The sequence below is a fragment of the Talpa occidentalis genome, unplaced genomic scaffold (genome assembly GCF_014898055.3).
Source record: "Talpa occidentalis isolate TD23 unplaced genomic scaffold, MPIMG_talOcc4v2.1 talOcc4.8, whole genome shotgun sequence".
NCBI classification, from domain to species: domain Eukaryota; kingdom Metazoa; phylum Chordata; class Mammalia; order Eulipotyphla; family Talpidae; genus Talpa; species Talpa occidentalis.
This window is the reverse complement of record NW_023605194.1, coordinates 43,620,889-43,642,328: the sequence shown is the minus strand read 5'-3', so window position 1 is coordinate 43,642,328 and position 21,440 is coordinate 43,620,889. Positions and strand designations below refer to the sequence as shown.

General features: G+C 39.3%; 1 protein-coding gene across 5 annotated transcripts in view; it reads left to right on the top strand.

Moving 5' to 3' along the window:
- Positions 1-21,440, top strand: part of SGPL1 (sphingosine-1-phosphate lyase 1) — a 72,317-nt gene that overhangs the window by 30,395 nt on the left and 20,482 nt on the right. For 4 of the 5 annotated variants that reach the window (XM_054690775.1, XM_054690776.1, XM_054690777.1 and 1 more), the window contains 3 exons: positions 12,937-13,008; positions 13,613-13,778; positions 19,005-19,072. In XM_054690775.1, the coding sequence (XP_054546750.1) occupies positions 12,937-13,008; positions 13,613-13,778; positions 19,005-19,072 (306 nt within the window). The remainder of the gene's footprint in view (positions 1-12,936; positions 13,009-13,612; positions 13,779-19,004; positions 19,073-21,440) is intronic. The other variant, XM_037497993.2, reaches the window with a different exon arrangement.

Genomic DNA, 21,440 nt, shown 5'->3' with positions numbered 1-21,440 from the left:
CTTCAGTTTTTAAAAGTAGCTCCTTTGTGGTGATGAGACTCAACAAAAACAAAGTAGATAATCCAGTCAAAAAATGGGTAGAAGAGCTAAAAAGAAACTTCTCCAAAGAGGAAATGCAAATGGCCAACAGGCATATGAAAAAATGTTCAACATCACTTGAAATCAGGGAAATGCAAATCAAAACTACGAGATACCATCTTACACGAGTGAGAATGGCACATATTAAAAAAAACTAGCAACAACAAATGTTGGTGAGGATGTGTAGAAAAAGGAATTCTCCTGCACTAGTCCAACCACTATGGAAAGCTGTGTGGAGATTCCTCAACCTGCTAAAGATGGAGATTCCATATGATCCAGCAATTACACTCCTACGTATTTACCCAAAGGACACAGAACCATTAATTCAGAAGGGCACCAGCACCCCTGTGTTTATAGCAGCACTATTTAGAATAGCTAAGCTAGGGAAACAACCCAAATGCCCAAAAGAAGATGACTGAATCACGAAGATGTGGTACATATGCACAATGGAATATTACTCAGCAATCAAAAAAGATAAAGTCATGCAATTTGCAGCAACATGGATGGAGCTGGAAGGGATCATGCTCAACAAAATAAGCCAAAAAGAAAAAGAAAAATACCACATGGTCTCACCCATAGCAGGAATTTAGAAAACCTAAATAAGGGACCAGGAAAAAGACTAATTATAATAAAGTAAGAGTCAAAATTAACAAGCAACTATAAACCAGAGACACACTACGTGAGGGGGCGGAGGGAGTAGGATCAAAACAAGGGGGGGTGGGGATTGTATGGGGTCTATAACCAAGATGAAATGCATACATTGCATTGTGCAAAAATGAAAAATGATGTAAAAAATGTGTAGAATAAAAAAAAAAATGCAGCTCCTTTGCGACTAGCTTTGAAGGCAGGTTTTCCAGAGGGTAGGTCTCTGGCTTATTCTTTTGAACAGGATTATATATTAGAATCTCCAAAGAAGAAAGCCTTTGCAAGTTAGGTTACACTTCTTGGCATGTATTCAGTATTCCTCATTTCTAACAGCAACATGGTTATTGAAGAGAGCGGATTTCGATAAATAGTTATAATTTGGTAAGTCTAGGTATCACAAAGGTAGATAAAATCCTATTAGTAAAATAGGCTCAGATGACTTCTGCTCAATTATGATATTATGCTCTGGGAAATGAGGACTTCTTTATGTGGGAAGAATTTGGAATTATATCTAGACCTTGCTAGTTATCCAAAGAATTCTCATTTCTGGTCTTCAGAGGATAGTGAATTTCTTTTTGTACCTTGAAAGGTAACCTCTGTCCATATGCACTCTAAGTCATTTAGCTTCTTGTTATAAGAGACTCTGGGCATTTGTAGCAAATTCGGCAGCGTGCATGTTCAACTTTGCATAGCACTTTCCCCCCACATTGTACCTACTGACTTAGACTGAGGATGTATTGATATTTAGCAACAAAATCCATAGTCATTCTTACCTCTGCATCCCTCATCCTGTTCACCTGCATATTGGACTTAGTTTTATGCATTTTAGTCTTCTCAATTATTTTAAATTCCCTGCAATACATTTCTTGATGTGTTTCAGAAGAGAGGTTCCCAGAATCATTAGCTGACACATCAGTCTCCGTTGTCATTTAGTACCTGTTTTCATTCAATACCGTGTTCTGACCACGAGTAAATAAATACAATATTTAAAATTGACTATAAAATACAATATTTAAAAAGGCTACTTCACTGACTATTTGGCAGTGTGTTAGGGCAGTCAGCTTTTAAAACGAGCTCAGAAACTTTGATTTTTCTTGAGTGCACTCCTGATGATTTGAGAACTTGGCCTATTTGTCTTCTTTTTGAGGCCCAATTTGTATCTCAGTGATAGTGAAGTGCTTTGCCTAAATACTCCAGTGCTAAGTATAGAGCAGTTCAGCAGACTTCTTAGTGCTTGTGAACTGTACTGAGCATGTATAGCTGACTCTTAAAGCCTGACCAGGAGGGGAAAATATGGACCATTACACTTTTTAAAGAGAACTTCTCAGATATTGGGGTCTTGTGATTTACATAGTGGAATTTTGGAGGAAGTTTATGGTTTGTTCTTTACCTCCTGAGAAATGATGATTCAGTCCCTTTGACATTAATGGCTGTTAGGTTTGTTGCTCAATTCTTAACTAATGACCCAAGGGACTTTTCTCTTTGGGTTTGTGATCTGTGTTAGCTGATAAACTTCAATGCCTTTTGCGGATATAAAGACAATAGTGTTTTTTTTACCTGTTTATGTTGCACTGTGAAGTTCTGCAGAATGTGATGTGAACAAGAATCAGATTGATTAGCTTTGTTTTCTGTTTTTACAGCAGAAGTAGAGTAAGAATAAATAACATTAAGTATTTGGATCTTTTCTGTAGTTTAATTTCACTCTAACATAAGTCTCAGTCTTTATAGAGTATGATTTGATCTTAACAGGGCAATGAGTGGATGGATAGGGTAAAACAGGTTTCTCTTTTCCTCAATAGTCCCTTCCTGCTTTAAAGCTAGGATTTCTGGCTTTACTGAAAAACAATATTGAGTGTTGAATTGTGCAATTATATTAGAGGTGGAGAAAGTGGAAGGAACACTAAAATAAATCCATTCTTCTCTGCATCATTACAAGATTGAAAATTTGGATTTTCATTAGTATCTGATCAAAGAATGAATGTTATTAGCGAAGAGCAAATTATCTGATGTTGTGGCTGGGCCCTGGGTCGAACACTACCAGGAAAGCTTAGTAGATATCTTTTTACACACCCCCATCTGAGAGATATGTAGCCTCTTTTTTTGGCAATTGGGTCTCAGTGATACCAACTATTGGCTTACTTTTTTATAAAAGAAGGCGATGGGGAGACGAAGGCCATCATGTTCTAGTCTAGAGAAAGGGTTCTTTACCAGGGATACCTATTATGTTCAATGGAGGCAGGGAGGTTACTTAAACTATGTGTTTCTGGTCTCCTCTCTACACTTACTGACTGCTATGTGGGATGTTCTGGGAGAGAAATGGATTTGGGTGATTTTGATCCATTCCACTGATTTAATGGAAAGAGTATACAACAAAAAGTTGGATTCTGATGTTGGCTGTGCCTCTAGTTTGACCCCAGGGATTGCGCATTTTAGTTAGTCTTTGAATCTCAATTTCTTCATCACTGAAATGGATTGGATTTTCATGTTTCTTTGAACAGCAACATTTCATAATTTTGAAGACAGTTCTCCTGAAATACTTTTCACACTTTTCAGCCTTTCTTTTTGAAAGCAGGTAAGTCATGTGTGAGAGTCTCTGAGAATGAGATTTGCAGTTTGAAATGACTATTGAGTGGTGGTCCAGTCTCCATAGGACAGTGCTCACATCACTTGGCAATGTTGTCTTAGGTTCAGAGAGTTGTGAGGCAGTGGGCTTGTAATTCAGCTTTTGGCATAAACTAGATGACATGACTGAGAATTGTCTGTTTCAAACCTGCTGGTCTTCTTGTAGTTTATGCCAACAATATTTGACTCTGGAAAACTGAGGAGTAAGAAACATAGTGGAAAAACAGTGCATGTTGAGTCAGAAGGTTTGAGTTCTGGTTCTGCCATTTCTAAGCCATGTGATCTTTGGGCCTCTGTGTCTTCACCTGTGAGGGATGAAGAGCAGTCAGTCATGATCAGATCTCTAACCTTTCTCCTGATGACCTATGATACGGTATCTTGTGAACCCAGCAGAAGGGTGCTGTGTGTACAAAGTCCGGTTATAAATAATAGTCATACTCCTCTGCAGGGTCAGACCTGCCACCAGGAAAGATGTGAGAGAGGGGAAGGCAGAAACGTCCTTGGATACACAAAACAGACTGTCATAAGTACAATATATGTAAGATTATAATTATTTCACTTTAGTTGAGTGAATCATTTTCTACCATGATGAAGATGTGGTTCTCATGGTGTCGGAGATATAAAAATGGCATCCCTCTTGTTTGTATCCTTATCAGCAAAGTTCAGATGTTAAAATACAGTTACTGGGTTATTCTCCCACTCCAGGGTTGAGTGCTTTGTCTCTAGGACTAATTCATTCACAGTGTGATTGGCTAATGTAGTTGGGCCCTGATTGACTTTTGAGAAATTACCTGAATTGAGGCACACTGTGTATTTGGCATATTCGAAATGAAAGAACACACTGTGTTATTATGAAGATAAACCTTTTTGAAAAAGTAACTTTCCCAGAAGCCTGATTTTACAGGGACTCATTGATATTAGGCATTACCAGTGTGAATTTTTCCTTTAGTGAGTGAGACTTATACTGGAACCCAGGTCTCTGTTGTGGCCAGCAGTCCACATTCGGACAAGCAGGGCGTTTGAGAGGTGTAGAGCAAAAGTACTGCGTTTTCTTTGGCAAGGAACGTGTTTCTCTTTGGCAGTTCAGAAACAATTGGTAGAGTAGATCAGTTTCTCAGCGGAAATGTTTTTCTTTGATCTTTTGCCTGATTTTCTTTAATGTGAGAGGAGTAGGAAGAAGAAAGTACATCGGAAGGTCTTACTGGTTTCTCTGCTTGGCTTTGTAGCTGTTGGTTCTCTTTGGTACTCTTCTTTGAGGTTATATTCCAATTAATGTTCAGTACTTACGATATTTTGAAGTTGTGAGAGATGTTTTCTGACATCTTGAATTCAATTCTAAGTGTGAAGTCTTGGATTTTAGTCTGACTCTGTCCCTTACTATCAGTTTGCCATAAAGCAAGTCACTTAACCTTCCTCGACTTCAGTTTTCCCCATTTGTAAAGTGAAACTGTTCATTCTTAATCTGACACCCTCATGAGGTCATTTCAGTTGTATAAATATTGCTGTGTATTCTCTCTAATAATTTAATGCATTTAGGTGCTTCATTCTTTCCACTGTATGCTGTCATGGCAACTTTGACTTTCTGTTAATTAGTTCTGTAATCAGATAGTCACCTAATCTTTGAGTTTTAAAGGGAAGAGGAAGTTTCAAGTGAAACACATGGATAAACCTGGGCCCTATAAACAGCATGTGCATTATAGGCACTCAGAAAATGCCTGTTGAATGACAGAAACCATAAGCCATGGTGGCATGTCTGTAGCAACAGTAGCATTGCAGGGAAGCTCTCTTCTCAGATGATGGGATGCAGATGCCACTGCTCTTGAATAAAACAAATAGGATGGTTTCCCTGTGGTAAATAATGGAAAGTGATTTTTACCATTTGTATTAGTTCCAAGGAAGGAAGCACCTGGTATGGTCTGAAAGTGTTTTCCCAAATGTTTTACCTCTTTTAGTGATACTCATTTTTGGAATGTTTCTTTTGCTATAAGCAGTAATTAATAAATTTAATGGGGGGAAAATCACTGTCTAATTGGCAGTAGTCAGGTACAGTACTAGTTCTTAAGTAAGCTTTTTGGGGAATGGAAGCTTTTTGGGTAGGGCCACCATGGGAAATTTGCTTACAAAATCTTCCCTTGAAGATATTTGGGGACTGAGAGAGTGCTGTCTCTGGGGATAGCTATGGGCTAATACAATGGGAAAGTAACCTGCAACTGAAGAATTGTGAATCTTCTGGACTTAGTTACTTCATCGGCTCATAATCCTGGCCTCACAAAGATGTTAACAGAATAAATCATAGCCATAAACAGCATCAAGATGTGTAAAGTAGAAAATAACAGTATTAACTCCCTTCATTGCATTACACAACCATATTCTAAATTTAAGGAAGCCAGGCACTTAGAAAATACCTGCTGAGTGACAGGAACCTTAAACCAGGAGTAAAAATCACTCTAAATCACTAGTTTTAAACCTGAAGGTCATGATCTGTTTAAAGGGATATGGAATCAATTTGATGGGTCCAACATTTAAAAAAAAAAAGTGTCAGGTATTATTTTGGAAACTTTTGGCTTTATATCTGTCTTTTGTTATGAGTATTAGATTGTGTTGTAAAATAACATTTCTTTGGGACCATGTTGGAAAGCTTGAAACTCATTGGTTGGAAAGCTTGAAACTCATGCTTTTTAAAATATCATGCCCCAAATTTACAGAATTTGTAGATTTCCTCTAGCATGTTACATTCAGGTTAGTGTCTTGCTCCCTTGAAGTGATTTGGGAGCTGAAAGAGTTCAATACCATTGGGGTAAGTTACTAAACTCCCATAAATTCTAGTAGATGCCTATTTGTCTAGTACTTGTCTAATTATTATTAGGATTTTTGAGTATAGAATGTTAATTATTTGGTATCTTGTAGGTTTCGGCTAAAACCTAAATCACTAAAGTAGAAATGGTGTGAATAAGAAGAGAAAGACTAAGCTTACTGATCATTATTTGACAGTAGCTTCCTAAAATAGTTAATAATTTGATTCTTCATACTAGTAAGGTTTATCTTGATTTTTTTCCTTTAATATTTTAAAAAGATTTATGGTATTCTTTACTATCGTTTTTTACATTTGCTGGGCAACCTTTTTGTTTTTTTCTCTAAAGGAATGGATTGCCAATTTTATATTAAAGTGTGAAGGAAGGAATGCTTTACTTTTGGAAAATTTAACCCAAACTATTGTTCTCTTGGGCCTCCCTGGTGGCGTAGGGGTTAAGTCTCAGCGCTCTCACTGCTGTGGCCTGAGTTCAGTCCCTGAGAGGAGGCATAGCAGACCTCTCCTGTCTCGCCCACTGCTTCCCTTAGCAGTGTATTTCGGTAAATCCGCCTCTTCTGCTCCCCACTCTGTCTCTGGTGAATCCTCTCACCTTCTGCACCTCTGGCCTACACTCCAGTTCTCATACTCAGTAAATAAATCCTTAAAAAATATATATACACTACTGTTCTGTTAATCAAAGGCTGGTAATAAACACCCCCACATACTGACAGGCACAATTGATCTATTTTATTCTGTGTCCCTTCTTGATAAAGAAGTGGAGGTGAAGATTGGTGATTTGCCTGGACTTGTACAAAAAGCTAGTGGCCTTTATAGATAACCATTCATAGTTGTTGTGTTGTCAAAGACACAATATGTGATTTAAGTTAAACAGAACCCTAAGTATTATAATTTTAAATATATATGCAGGTGTATATAAACAAAAAGTGTATTACTGTAAGCAAAAAGACTTGGTGGGAAATAATTATATGAAGTACTTGTGATACCTCTATCTAGATGTTTATCTCTAGTAATGACCTGGCAGTACAATTTTAGTTTGTTTTAGTTCTTATTAACTGTTTTACATGTCTAAGGTTGATTATGCTAAGAGCATAAATTATGAATAGAAAACTCTTGAAATGGCACTGGATCGTGATATGTTGAGAGAGCCTCTGTCTGCGAATATTGAGAATGAAGAACTGAAGGAGTACAGAAGGTTGAATCAGTAGCCAGGGTTCCTAGTTCCTACTAGGACACACACCTGTTTGTAGGAGTTTAGACACGCTGCTTCTCTTTGAGACCTGTTTGTAAAGTGAAGATGTTGACTTGATCTCTAAAATTTCCTTCAGCATTTAGAGTCAGTTTCCCAAGGGCTGGAGTATTGCATCAGTACCTGGCCCGGGGTTTGTGCTTTTCGCAAGGCCCCAAGGAACTGCCTCATCCTTTTTTTTTTTTTCCAGGAGATTGCATACATTACCCCACAGAGCCCAATAATGCAGTGAGCTCTCAGTGTTGTGAGGTGCTTCTTCATTGGGGACAGAGCTGAGGTTGTTAGTAATAATCTAGAAGGACTTTGGAATGAAGCCAGAATATGTGATCTCTGATCACCTAGTTTCCTACTCAGAAAGCTTGCTGAGACCTGTCCAAGTACAGTATCGTTCTGTCTTTGGTGTAAGAAAATATAAAATATTTCTTCATAGAGGAGATATTTAAGGATTTTTCTTCCTAATTATTTTTTGAGGGACGGTAAGGCATATTTACAAACACTGTTTGTTTTGGGAGTATAGGTTCACACCTCCACACCATACCCACTACCAAGTCAATTTGTTGCTCTCACCTCCTTTGCCTACCACCCTCCACCTTCCCCTTTTGTAACCTCAGTTCTGCAGACAAATTTGGGAGCTTTATGTCTGTTCCTTTGCTTTGATTTTTGTATGCTACATATGAGTGAAATCATCTAGTATTTGTCTTTCTCCTTCTGACTTATTTTGCTTAGCTCATTTCCTCCAGTTCCATTCTTGTTGCAAATAGCAAGATTTCATCTTTATTTATTTTTTAATGCTGAGTAGTAGTCCCGTGTGTATATATACCACATCTTCATCCACTCATCTATCTGTGGGCGCTTAGGTTGTTTTATATAGCTTGGCTATTTTAAGTAGTGCTGCACTGAACGTAGAAATGCATATACGCCTTCAAATTAGTGTTCTTTCATTCCTTGGGTAGAATCATAGCAGTGGAATTGCTGGATCATATGGTAGATTTATTTTAATATCTTGAGAAACATCTAAACTGTTTTCTACAGAGATTGGACTAGTTAGGCTACATTTCCACCAACAGTATACAGGATTCCTATTTCTCCACACCCTGTCAACACTTGTTTCTAGTTTGCTTTTGTTTTTTGTTTTTTTTTAATGTGGGACATTCTCACAGCTGTGAGGTGGTTACTCATTGTGGTTTTGATTCACATTTCCCTCATAATAAATGATGATCAACACTTTCATGTGCCTGCTGGCTGTCTATATGTCTTCTTTGGAGAAGTGTCTGTTTAGCTTTTCTGTTGGTTTTTTGATGGGTTAGTTTTTTATCGTTGGTTTTTTGATGGGTTAGTTTTTTATCGTTATCTGCGTTTTTTTTTTGTAGATCTTGGATATCAGCCCTTTTCAGGTGTATGATGTACAGATACTTTCTCCCATTTGGTAGGATGTCTTTGTTTTAATGATGGTTTCTTTCATCATGCAGAAGCTTTGTAATGTGAGGTAGTCTGATTTGTTTATTTTGCTTTAGTTTCCAAAAAATATCACTAAAGCCAACATCATGGAATATTTTGCCTGTGTTTTCTTCTTTATTATGGTTTCAGATCTTACAGCCAAGTCTTTGATCCACTTTGAATTTTGTGTATGGTCTGAGATCGTGGTCTAGTTTTGCCTGTAACTGTTTGATTTCCCAACACTTTTTCTTCTCTATAGACTTTCCTTTCTTCACTGTATGTTCTTGGCTTCTTTGTTGTATATTAATTGTCCATGTAAGTGTAGGTTTATTTCTGGGCTCTCAATTCTATTCCATTGATCTCTGTGTGTTTTCATAACAGTACCATACTGTTTTGATCACTATGACTTTGTAATTTGAAGTCTGGAAGTATAGTACCTCCATTCTTTTTTATTAGAATTAGAATTTTGTAAATGTTAGAACGCATGCCTTATATATTATACATTTAAAATTAATTTGCATTTGCTGATCTTTGCTTTTCCCCAATACTAATTTTTATATTACTTGTTTTGTTCAGTGCTGTGAACTGTTGATAATTTTTATAGTCATCTTTTTTTTTTTTTATATAGAGGCATGTTTTTTTCTTTCTTTCTTTCTTTCTTTGTTTTGTTTTTGTTTATACATGCACTGGGTACAGTCAGAAGCGCGGGAGGGTGAGAGAATTCACCAGAGCCAGAGCGGAGAACAGAGCAGGCAGAAGGACCGAAGTACACTGCTGAGGGGAGCAGCGGGCGGCAGGAGAGGTCTGCGCGCCATGTGGGACCCTCCTCCGGTGGCCGGGAGCAGCCGGGATCGAACCGGCGCCGCAGAGGCCGCGGGCAGCTTTGCAACCCAGCGCTCAACCGCTGCGCCACCGGGGAGGCCCTATAGTCATCTTTTGACACTGGTAGCCTCTCCTTTTGGAGTGAATTAGAAACTGGTATCGCTGGAGGGAAAATTGATCTGACTGATAGTTTTTTTTGGGGGGGGGTATATTTTTGGTTTGCTCGCTTGCTTGATTGATTGGTTTTTTTTTTTTTTAAGATTTATTTTATTTTTATACAGGAACTGGGGTACAGGCCAGATGCGCGGGAGGGTGAGAGGATTCACCAGAGACAGAGTGGGGAACAGAACAGGCAGACTGACGAAATACACTGCTGAGGGGAGCAGCGAACAAGACAGGAAAGGTCTGCTTCGCCATGTGGGATTCTTGCCAGCTAGCCAGGATCGAGCCTGTACTGCAGGGGCTGCGGACAGCTTCACTGTGCGGCGCTCAACTGCCTGCTCCACCAGAGAGGTCCCTACTGATAGTTTTTTAACCCATTCACACATATTATTTAATCCTTTAGTTTGATCACAGCTTTGACACCGGAAGATTCTTTATAGTGGTGAAAATCTTGACATACCTTTAACGATGATAGACTTCTCTGGTCTTTTTCCCAGTTTTTGTCTGGCACTACCATTGCTGTGCAGGATTGAGGTTGTTGATAGCAACTGTGGACCCTGGGGAATAGTCACCAAGAACTATGAGGGGTTGTAGGTAGCTGTGTTTCCATGGGTGACCTCCAGGGAACCCCGTACTTGTCCAGTGTTAATTACCTTATATTGCAACCTAATTGTTAAGAGCTTAAGTGTTGTTAACAAATATTTGTTGAGCAGTTGTCCTCTTCTTACACTTTCGTGCTCCTGTTGCAACACTGCGCATAGATATCTTATAGAACATAACTTAAACCAATCTCTTTTTCTGAAAAGTCTCCTCTGCCTTCTTCAGCTTCCCTCCTATTCTCGTCTACTGTGGTTAATAGTGACACCATTTATTTTACTCTTTCAAACCAGAACTTGAACATTTGGAATTATCTGTACTCTTTACACTTGATACGTTTTGTATCTAATAAATTATCATACCATATTTCTTTGGCCTCCAAAAATATCTTTCATATCCATAGTGCTCTTCTTTCCCAATACTGAGGTAAATAAAACCCAGTGTTTCTCCCCTGGACTATTTGAGCAATCTTCCTAAATTTTACCCCAAATCTGCTACTCATCTTCTACCAAATTATCCTTAAAAATACTCATCTATTGCTGTTGCTGTTTTGCATTTTGCTTTTTTTTAGTTGGCAATATGCTTTAGAAATTTTTCCAAGTACTTCCTATGGCTCTGTCTTCTTTTTAATGCTACTTAGTATAGTTACATAATATGTGTATATTCTAGTTTACTGACTCTTAACCATTCCTCTGTGAATCAACATTTATTACATTTTTTTCTTTACCTGTTAAAGAAAAGACTGAAATACATGTCTTTGAATATGCGTCTTTGTATAAATGTTGAAGTATGTTGATGTCAAAAAACAGAATTCCTGGATCAAAGGAATATATATCATTTAAAATGTTAATAGAGGGCCTCCCTGGTGGCGCAAGGGATTGAACACCACACTACGAAGCAATCCGCAGCCTCTGCAGCACGAGTTCGATCCCCAGCCGGCCAGGGAGCAACTCACATGGTGCGGCAGACCTCTCCTGACTCTCCTGCTGCTCCCCTAAACAGTGTATTTCAGTCAGTCTGCCTGTTCTGTTCCCCACTCTGTCTCTGGTGAACCCTCTCACCCCCCACACCTCTGGCCTGTACCCCAGTTCTTGTATGCATAAATAAATAAATCTTTTTAAAAAACCTAACAAACCTTAGCTAGATTAAATCTTTAAAAAAAAAAAAAAAGATTTATTTATTTATTTATACAAGCACTGGGTACAGTCAGAAGCGCGGGAGGGTGAGAGAATTCACCAGAGCCAGAGCGGGGAACAGAACAGGCAGACTGACGAAATACACTGCTGAGGGGAGCAGCGGGTGCGGCAGGAGAGGTCTGTCGCACCATGTGGGACCCTCGCCGGTGGCCGGGGATCGAACCAGCGCTGCAGAGGCTGCAGGCAGCTTCGCAGCCCAGACTCAACCGCTGTACCACCAGGGGAGACCCGTTAGATTAAATCATTAAAAATAAATAAATAAATAAAATGTTAATAGATACAAGTCACTTTACAAGAAGTGCCTATCAATTATATTCTCATTCTCTGTGCCTCTCACTTCCCGCCCCCACCAAGACCATTTTATTCAGGACCTAGTGTACGTCCCCCAGTCTTAACTCTGTGATTGGGACTTCTTCTCTCATTCACTTGCTCACTGTCAGTCACAGTTCAAGTTTTTATTTAGTCCAGAGTATGTGCCAGGCACTGTGTTCTATGCTGGGGCCTCAGCACTGGACAGATATGTTCTCTGGCTTCACCTACTTGAAATTCTTACCACACAGAAATTTTTGCCATTTCCTTAAGCATTGGCAGTTGCTACTCTCTCTTCCTGTTACAACACTTTATTCTTTTAACCTTTCTGCCTAGAGAATTTTCTTAGATCATTCTTTTACCCTTTATCTAGCTTAGATTTATCCTCTGTCATATCATCTCCATCACCCCTTAGGTAAGTGGACCTTCCTCTGTGGTCTCTCTGAACATTTCACTTACATCCTTTTTATATATAGTGTTTATTCCAAAGGGTTTTAATTACTCACTTATATCTGTGTGCCTCTGTGTGTGTATGTGCCTGTGTGTGTGTGCTTGCACACCTGTACACACAGATCTCTCCTGTTAGCTTGTAAACGCAGTAGGGACAAGACTCTAATGATACTTACCTTAATGCTCCCCCAACTTAATGCCTTAAACACTGGGATTTCTTCACTAATGTCAGGTAAATGAACAAATAACTTATAATGAACTTATTTTGTGCAGGGCAGTCTGGGTCTTGTAACAGACTTGGTCTGTCTTCAAGGACTAACCATACAGTCAGGGAGATAAGAAATAGATAAGTAGACTGCAGTGCAGGTGTGATAAGCTCTGTGTAGAGGCAGGGACAAGGACCCGAGGAAAGCTCACTGGGAGAGCTTAATTCTTGTGAGTGGGTATTATATTAAGTTTCCAGTTGATGGGATTTTTTTTTCTTGCTTGTGCCATGTTTAGCGAGGGATACACATAATGAGAAGATATGGTCCCTTGCTTTAAGAGTCCTTTAGTCAAATAAGGCCTTTGAGCAGATTGGAAGTCTGGCCTATGGACCAAGTGTGGCCTGCCCGCTTTGTACAACCCATGAGGTAAGAATGATCTTAAATTGTTTAAAGAAGACTATTTTGTGACAAGGGAAATGATGTGAGATTCAGATTTCAGCATCTGCAATTAAGTTGTGTTGGCACATAGCCACCTTCATGTGTTTACCTGTGTCTCACAGCATTTCTGCTACAGCAGCAATGTTGAGTAATTGGCCCCTAACACTTACGGGATTTTCTCTTCGGCCTTTTACAGTGACAGTTTGATGACCCTTGAGTTAGAGAACAGGGAACATTCAAATCAAATAGAGAAGAGCAAGACATTCATATTGAGAGGGTCAGTTTGAGTTCAGAGAATGGGACAATGAATATGCAAGGCATAGAAACTTTATAGCTTAATAGATGATCTGGCTTAACTTTTTATCTTACATACTAGGCAGAAGATGAAAAATCTTGCCAAAGTCCACACGACTTGTCAGGGACAGTGAATGGAGAAGAAGCTTTGAGGGCTTTAGAGGATGATAAGATTATTGTTGGGGTAGGGCCAGATTCAACAATGGCTTCACCCTTGAAAAATGAGGATTAGAGAACAAGCTAAGAACAGACTTTGTTACTCCGTCTGAATGCAGTATTCTTTCTCTTCTGTTTCTAGAAGGCCTTTGAGCCCTACTTCGAGATTTTGGAAGTTTATGCCACAAAAGCCAAGAATTATGTAAATGGACACTGCACCAAGTATGAGCCCTGGCAGCTGATTTTGTGGAGTGTCGTGTGGACCCTGCTGATAGTCTGGGTATATGAGTTTGTGTTCCAGCCTGAGAGTAAGTATGCCACCCCTGCTGTAAAGGTAGAGGTTTAGTGGGATTTCACTAGCCTTGGACCCATACTGACACATTGAATTAACTTCTTACCTTTTGGTTATGATTTTTAAAAGCTCCGTAAGTGAAAAATAGCACATTATCCGTTGACTGGTAGATATCTCTTATGTAACTCTCTACTTGTGTTGATATGGATATGCAGCTTACATCAAAACTTCTGAGAAATTATTCATAGCAAGGATATCTCAGAGTGTGGCTTAAATTCAGTTCTAGTTTCTTGCCTAGAACATAATTGTGTCATCTGGAGTTCCCCAAGCAGAAATGTATTGCTTTTTAGGCCATCTTTTTAAATAAAGAGTATGTAAAATTGGAACATTCCTCATGAGAGGACCCTGTGAGTACCTGCTATGTGCCAAGCACTGTGCTAGGCCCTGGGGATAGTGTGCAAGCATTACACATCTCCTGTCTTGGAGTTGAACTTCTGATGTCAGCCAACAGAACATGTTAAGCTTCCCTGGGAGTGAGTTAGGGAGTCAGACTCCCAAGGGGATGAAGGAGCCCACCTCTTAGGGCATGCAGAAGAAGATAAGTTTCTTGTGATCAGTGTGTAGATCCTCTGTCTTTTCGAAGATTTAGGTTCTTCTCTTGCCCACTCCTCTCCCCTTCCCAATTTGGAGTTCTGGTTTCCATGTTACCTCCTTGTGAATTGTTTTTACCCTGCAGGCTGTGCTTGGTAAGTTTTGCTTGATTTCACCCAAATTCAAATGTTAGCAGTGGTGGGGGGTATTTTCTAACACCCCCCTGCAGCCCTTCTGTGCTCTTGGTAAAATGTCTGAGTCTGAGTTCATTTCCTTGGGATAGGAAACCAGTAACATTGAAGAAAATTGCTTGTCATTTCTCATGTTTTTAAAATTTCCTGTTTGCTTCCCTGATAATGCCTGGTTGAAGGGATTCTTTAACTATACTTATTTTGCTTTTCTTCCTCTTCCTCCAGGAAGTTAGCTTAGATAAGCCAGATTCTGTTTTTACCTCTCTACCACGCAGTAGCCACAGAGCCATTCTAGTAACATTGCAGAGTGATGGCGTAATAAATTCTGCACTTAATTACAATGAAAATGAGACAGAACTCCCTGTCTAAATTGTAGTTTACTGCTGCCTTTAAAACCCTGTCTTCAGTTTTTGCTATTAGTCCTTACAGGGTTTCCTCATAAACTCTGACACATTAGACTAACTAGCCCTTTAGCTGCATCTGCTCAGTGGTGTGGGTATGGGCTCAATGTTGTCTTTCTGCTCAGGTTTTATTGCTTTTCCAGGAAGCATTTCATACAGTAGTGTCTACCATCTTGACCCGCCAGGTAGTCTGTTCCAGAGGACCCTTAGGAGTAGCAATAAATGTTCTTTTTTTTTATTCTAAAATATACTTAACAGAAATCTGCCATTTTACCCATTTTTGTTTATTGTTCAGAAATATTAAGTATTATATTTACATTAATGTACAACCATCTACCATCCATTTCTGCAGCCTTTCCATCATCCTAAACTGAAACTCTGCACCCATTAAGCCCTAACTCCCCGCACCCCAGCCACCATTCTGTGTGCTTGTCCTTTTTTTTTTTTTTTTTTTTTTAAGATTTATTTATCTATTTATACAAGAACCCAAGAACCAGGGTATAGGCCAGATGCTCTGGGGTGGGGGTGGGGGGGGGTGCGGTGAGAGGATTCACCAGAGACAGAGCGGGAACAGAACAGGCATACTGACGAAATACACTGCTGAGGGGAGCAGCAGGTGAGACAGGAGAGGTCTGCCGCACCCTGTGGGACCCTCCCTGGCTGGCTGGCTGGTGGAGATCAAACCACTGCAGAGGCTGCACAGACCTCCTGCGCCACAAGGGGAGGCCCGTGCTTGTCATTTTAAGGTGGTACTTGTGAAACCAGCTTGTGGTTAGAAATCTTGAGATATATATTTCTTTGCTGTGATTAGCTTTAGCTTTAGGTATTTATTTCTGTTTTCAGTTCTGCAGTCCATGGTATCCATGTGCATTTTGCTTAACTGGTGAAGGCACAACCCTCTTAGGTTCCGGTTCTTACCTACTTACCTTTAGTGTTCAAAAGGAACAGACTGGACTTTGAGCATCCTATGAGAATTTTAGTAGTAGCAGTAAATTAATAGGGTATGTTACCTAAATCTTCATAAGCTGAACTCCAAAACATTTCAGTTGTTTTATTTTTTATAACATTTTTTATTATAAAAGTAATAACTTGTTCATGGTAGAACATTTAGAAAATATAGATAATAATGTAAAAACAAAATTAACATCTTGTTACATAGAGATAAACAGCATTTATGTATCTTTATCTATTTCTATATCTGAAATAGGCTGAACCAGACAAAGTATAGTTTTTGTAGGTCACAAATTACTGCTGTTGGCATTTCCGTGCAGTTTAACACAGATGCACACTTTTTATTTTGCAATTTCCAACTTGAATTTAGACAGATAAAAATGTCTTCTTGCCAGAGATGGAAGATAATTTTGATAAAATTGCTATTTTTTTCCCCAACACCCTGCTAATGGAGAAATATTTGTACATATCACTGAACGATCAAGTCATTATTAGTATATTGCCCTAGAGAAGTCTAAAGTCTCGGCTGGTGAGGAATTTTGCTGCTCCTCAGACCCTGAATACCCTTCTGAGGGAGAGGGGTAGTTCTGGAAAACAGGATAGCCACTGGGCTAGATAAGAACTGCAGTGGCAGGAGGGTGGGCAGGTATGAGCAGTTCTTGGGTGTTATCTCAATTAATTCTACTTTCTGATTATCTGCTCATATCATTACTACTTGATGTTGATTTTAACTGTGGGATTGCCCGTAGTTCATCAACAGATACCAAATTTCTATGTGGGAGGAGGTGGTAAACTCTCCTGGTTTCTAGCCCTGGCACCTTGGGCAACAATATCCTTCATCTCTCTTGACTGTTTTCCTTACAATAAAACGATCATAACAATACCTGCCTCACCTGGTCATGGGACTATAGGATTGAGTGGGTGTAACTTGTGTGAGAAGAATTTTTAAGTTTGAACTGTGCATTGCTGTTCTTATCACTGGCATTTCCTGTTTATTGCCTTAACATAACCTGCCTTTCTTTCTGTACCTCTGGGGACTTTTTCTCCTGAGATCATCTTTAGATTCCTACCACATGATCTTTCCTTTTTTAATTTGTCCATCTTTGATGCTGTATTCTGTTTTTTCTACCCCATATCTTACAACTTTGCCAAAATTAGTCTATTCTTTTCTCTTCCACGTAGACAAATAACTGTCCTTTTGGAAGTCTGACTCAGTTTGCTAATTTTTAGGTCTCTTTTACCTCACTCATTAATCACTTCATCTATTAAGTAAGGAAGTGGTTTTGAATTTGTATAGCTTTTGTATTATTAGAAATAGTCAAATAACAAGCAGCTTAAATATAACCAGCACTAGATTATACTCCCTTGATGGACTATCAGGGTAACATTTAAAATGTGTTTAATGAGGGGCCTCCCTGGTGGCACAAGGGGTGAAGACACAGCACTATGAAGCTATCTGCAGCCACTATAGCACGAGTTCGATCCCTAGCCAGGGAGCTAACCCACATGTTGTAGCAGACCTCTCCTGACTTGCCCCTGCTCCCCTCAGCAGTGTATTTCAATATATCTGTGTGTTCTGTTCCCCACTCTGTCTCTGGTTAATCCTCTCACCCCCCACACCTCTGGCCTGTACCCCAGTTCTTGTATGCATAATTGTATGCATAAATACATAGATCTTAAAAAAAGAATTTTTAATGATGTAGAAAATAAGTGAAAAGAGTATAGATATACCATTGTATGTACAGCCTAATCTCAGTTCTGTATACTAGCATGTTGAACATAGCATGGGAAGGAAATACTCCAAAATTCAAACAAAACAATAGCTACAGTAGTTTCAGTCTTGTCTTCTTATGCAATCTCTGTTTTAGTTACCTGGTCTTATCCCAGATACTTACAGACTTTCAGCTAAAAACGACAGGGATACAACCTAAGCAGAAACAACTAGTGAAGATATAAGGCATTTTGTAACAGATATCAAAGGAAGATACGGATACATTCTGGCTGTTGAGAAAGAGCGTCTGGCCAGGGATTTGTAATGCTCAGATCTCTTAGGAATGCAGTGAAAGTTCATATTCAGTTCTTGCCCTGTATGAAAGCTAGGTCTAGATTCCTTTTCTTCATCTGGAAAAACTGAAAATTTCTACTTTTATAGAGTGAAAAACAAAGACTTCAGATAAATCATCTATCATGATTTGATTTGTGGCCTTGAACAAATTATAAATGCTTTGACCCTTGGTTCCCTTTGGATAGTATGCCCTGACTTCTGTGCCAATTTCAAAATCTTGTCACAATCATGCATTAAAAGATATACAATCTATTTAGATGTCACATATTTATAGTCGACAGCATCAGAATTCCATATTTGTCCTTTGTACTGTCCAACAGAAAGGATTCTGATTGGTGTTCATGATAAAGGCTAATTTTAGGTCCAGAAAATGTTGCTAGGATGAAAGTGTTCAATGAGAGACTGAAACACAAGCCCTAAAAAACAGTATGTGTTGGTTATTTGTGGAGAAGGGAGAGAAATGTTGGGCATGTGGAGACCTTGGGAAGGTAAAGAACTCTGGACTGAACACTTCTGGGAATTTCTCCTATGGTAGACTGTCAGGTATATGTTAGGGTGTGTGTTACATGGAATTTATTTCAGTGTGGTTTGTAATAGCAAATATTAGAAACAACCAAATTACACTTTAGGAAGGGACAGGTTAAGTAAATTATGGAATATCCATATGATGGAATACTTGGCAGCTATAAAAATGATTGATCTCTTACATTTCTCAGTAGGCAAAGTTAGTACAGTACTGGAGTATGCTGCCTTGTGGGTAAAAGGAGACACAAATAAAACTATATCTTTTTTTCTTTTATATACGTGAAGAAATTCTAAAAGGGTAATTAGAAACTAATAGTAGTGTTTACATGAGACTGGGAGATAGGTGAGACTTTCTCTCTGTGTGTGTATGTTTACACATTTGAGCCACATAAATGTGTTACCTTTGTGAACTGAAGTAAGGCTGTGGAGGAAATATTGAATATTAAATTCCATCACTGTGGCTAGTAGGTCATAATCATGGAAATTTACTCGAATAATAAAACCATCTGTTTCTTTAGGTTTATGGTCAAGGTTTAAAAAGAAATGTTTCAAGCTCATCAGGAAGATGCCTATTATTGGCCGCAAGGTAAGTAGAAGCTATAGATCTCCAGACCATCTCCAGCCACTCTCCTCCTGTAATCATATTTCTTTCTTCCTATTTATTGAACCTAGTTTTCTCAAGCAGGGAGGGTGATTTTGTCCCGTAGGAACATCTGACAATATTTGGAGACATTTTTGGTTATAATAACTGGAGGGTAGCGCTTGTTGTTGTCATCCAGTAGGTGCTGGCCAGGGGTCCTGCTAAACATTCTACAGTGGACAGGACAGCCCCCCACAACAGAGAAGTGCCAAGGTTGAGAAGTGTGACTTAACCCTTTCTCCAGCTTATTTGACTTAAGGAGAAAGGAGGAGTCTGGGTTTTTTTTTGTTTTTTTTTTTTTTTTTTAAAGATTTATTTATTTATTTATTTATACAAGCACTGGGTGCAATCAGAAGCGTGGGAGGGTGAGAGAATTCACCAGAGCCAGAGAGGGGAGCAGAGCAGGCAGAAGGACCGAAGTACACTGCTGAGGGGAGCAGCGGGCAGCAGGAGAGGTCTGCGCGCCATGTGGGACCCTCCTCCGGTGGCCGGGGAGCAGCCGGGGATCGAACCGGCGCTGCAGAGGCTGCGGGCAGCTTCGCAACCCAGCACTCAACCGCTGCACCACCGGGGAGGCCCGAAACGAAGAGTCTGTTAAGGAAGAATTTTGTCTGTTAAGGAAGAATTTTAAGTTAGAAAACCTGCCAGTAGAGACACAATTCTTTTTTTTTTTTTTAATAATAAATTTTATTTTTATATTCCCCATACAATTGCAGTAGAGACACAATTCTTTAGAGCAGTATTTGACTGGGCTGAACTTAGATAAAGCAGGTCCTTGAATAACATCGTCTGTTATAATTAGGAGGGAAAGAAAAATATCACCCAATGTTAAATGAAAAAATATTCAAGGATCTCATTTCCTTAAACGTCATTTTGCTGAAGGTCCAAGTTTCCAAAAACTTGTGACATTAAGTGAGAATTTCCTGTATTTATCCTTGGGTTGGGTGTTTATGTGGTTTAGAGCAGGGATTGGCAAACTCTCTGTAATGGACTAGATGTGAAACATTTTAGGCTTTGTGAGCCATGCTGTGTCCGCCCCACTCCTCAAGTGTGCCCTTTTAGAGGGAAAGCAGTAGGGTGACAAGTAAAGGCATGGACCTGGCTGTGTTCCAATAAAACTCTCTTTGCCAAGACAAGTGGTAGGTCAAATCTGGACTGTATTTTGCTGATCCCAGGTTTACAAACTTAGATAACAGAGCTACTCTCTTGCCCTTTGTACCTATCTACAATATAGTATGTGCCCTTCACACTATCCTCTCCACCCTCAAACACACCAGATAAGACAGTCACCTCTGTACCCTTCCCACAGATTCTTTATCACCAATGACAATTAATAGGACAAGGCCCCATTGCAAAATAGAAGGAAGGCTAGCGAGCCTTTGAGATCATCGTTTCCCCCAGTACCCTGACTCTCCTTGGTTTTCCTTCAAGCTTTCCCAGCCTTAATCTGCCTTCAAGCTTTCTTTCACTTTTGCCTTTTAATTCCTTTTTCCCTTTCCTGGCAAACCAGAGAAGTTGTGAGTTGTCTTTAGCTTTTGACCAAAATCTAATCATACTACTGTGCTAACAGTTATCCCAGAATTCTCTCTCTCCTTAGCTGTGGGAAAGTAGAGTAATTAGGACAAAGAAAGGGAATAAGAGTAGATAGACTTTTATTTGCTTCCCAAATGATATTCAGCCCTAAGATTAAATCTAATTTAGAGCTTAGAGAGTAAGGGGTAGGGCCGAGGCACAGGCATCATGGAGGAACTGTAGCACAAAGGTTAAGAGAGCAGCATTTCTCCTCAGTCCCTATATTTTTTCCACCCTTACACTTGTCTCCTTTAATTCGAATTTTGAGACAAACACTAGAATTTCAGAACCTATTTTAAATTCATGAAATAACACTTAGAAGATACTCACAACTATATAATCAGCTTTCTTCTTTTTTTTGCAGATTTTGAGGTTCAGGAACAAGAAGTTATTTGAGTGTGTGTGTATATTCTCCCCTCGTTCACACATCTGCACTCGCTTATTCAGTGCTGGTTTATTGAACACCTTCTTGTCGAGTGCCCTCTTGGGTGCTGGGGGTAGAGTGATGAACAAGACCCAATCCTTCCTCTTTGGCATTTACATATTTAGACAGAAAACAAGTAAGCAAGTGTGTAAGGATTGCATTTTGAATGCGATGAAGAAATTAAAATTGGGTAATGTGATTAGAGGTTCTGAGGCAAGAATTGGGGGTGGGAAAGTAGTTGTTGTCTTTCTAACATACCTCTTATTTTTTGTTTGTTTTATCACAACAGCACAGTCCGTGCATGGGAACTGAGCTTTC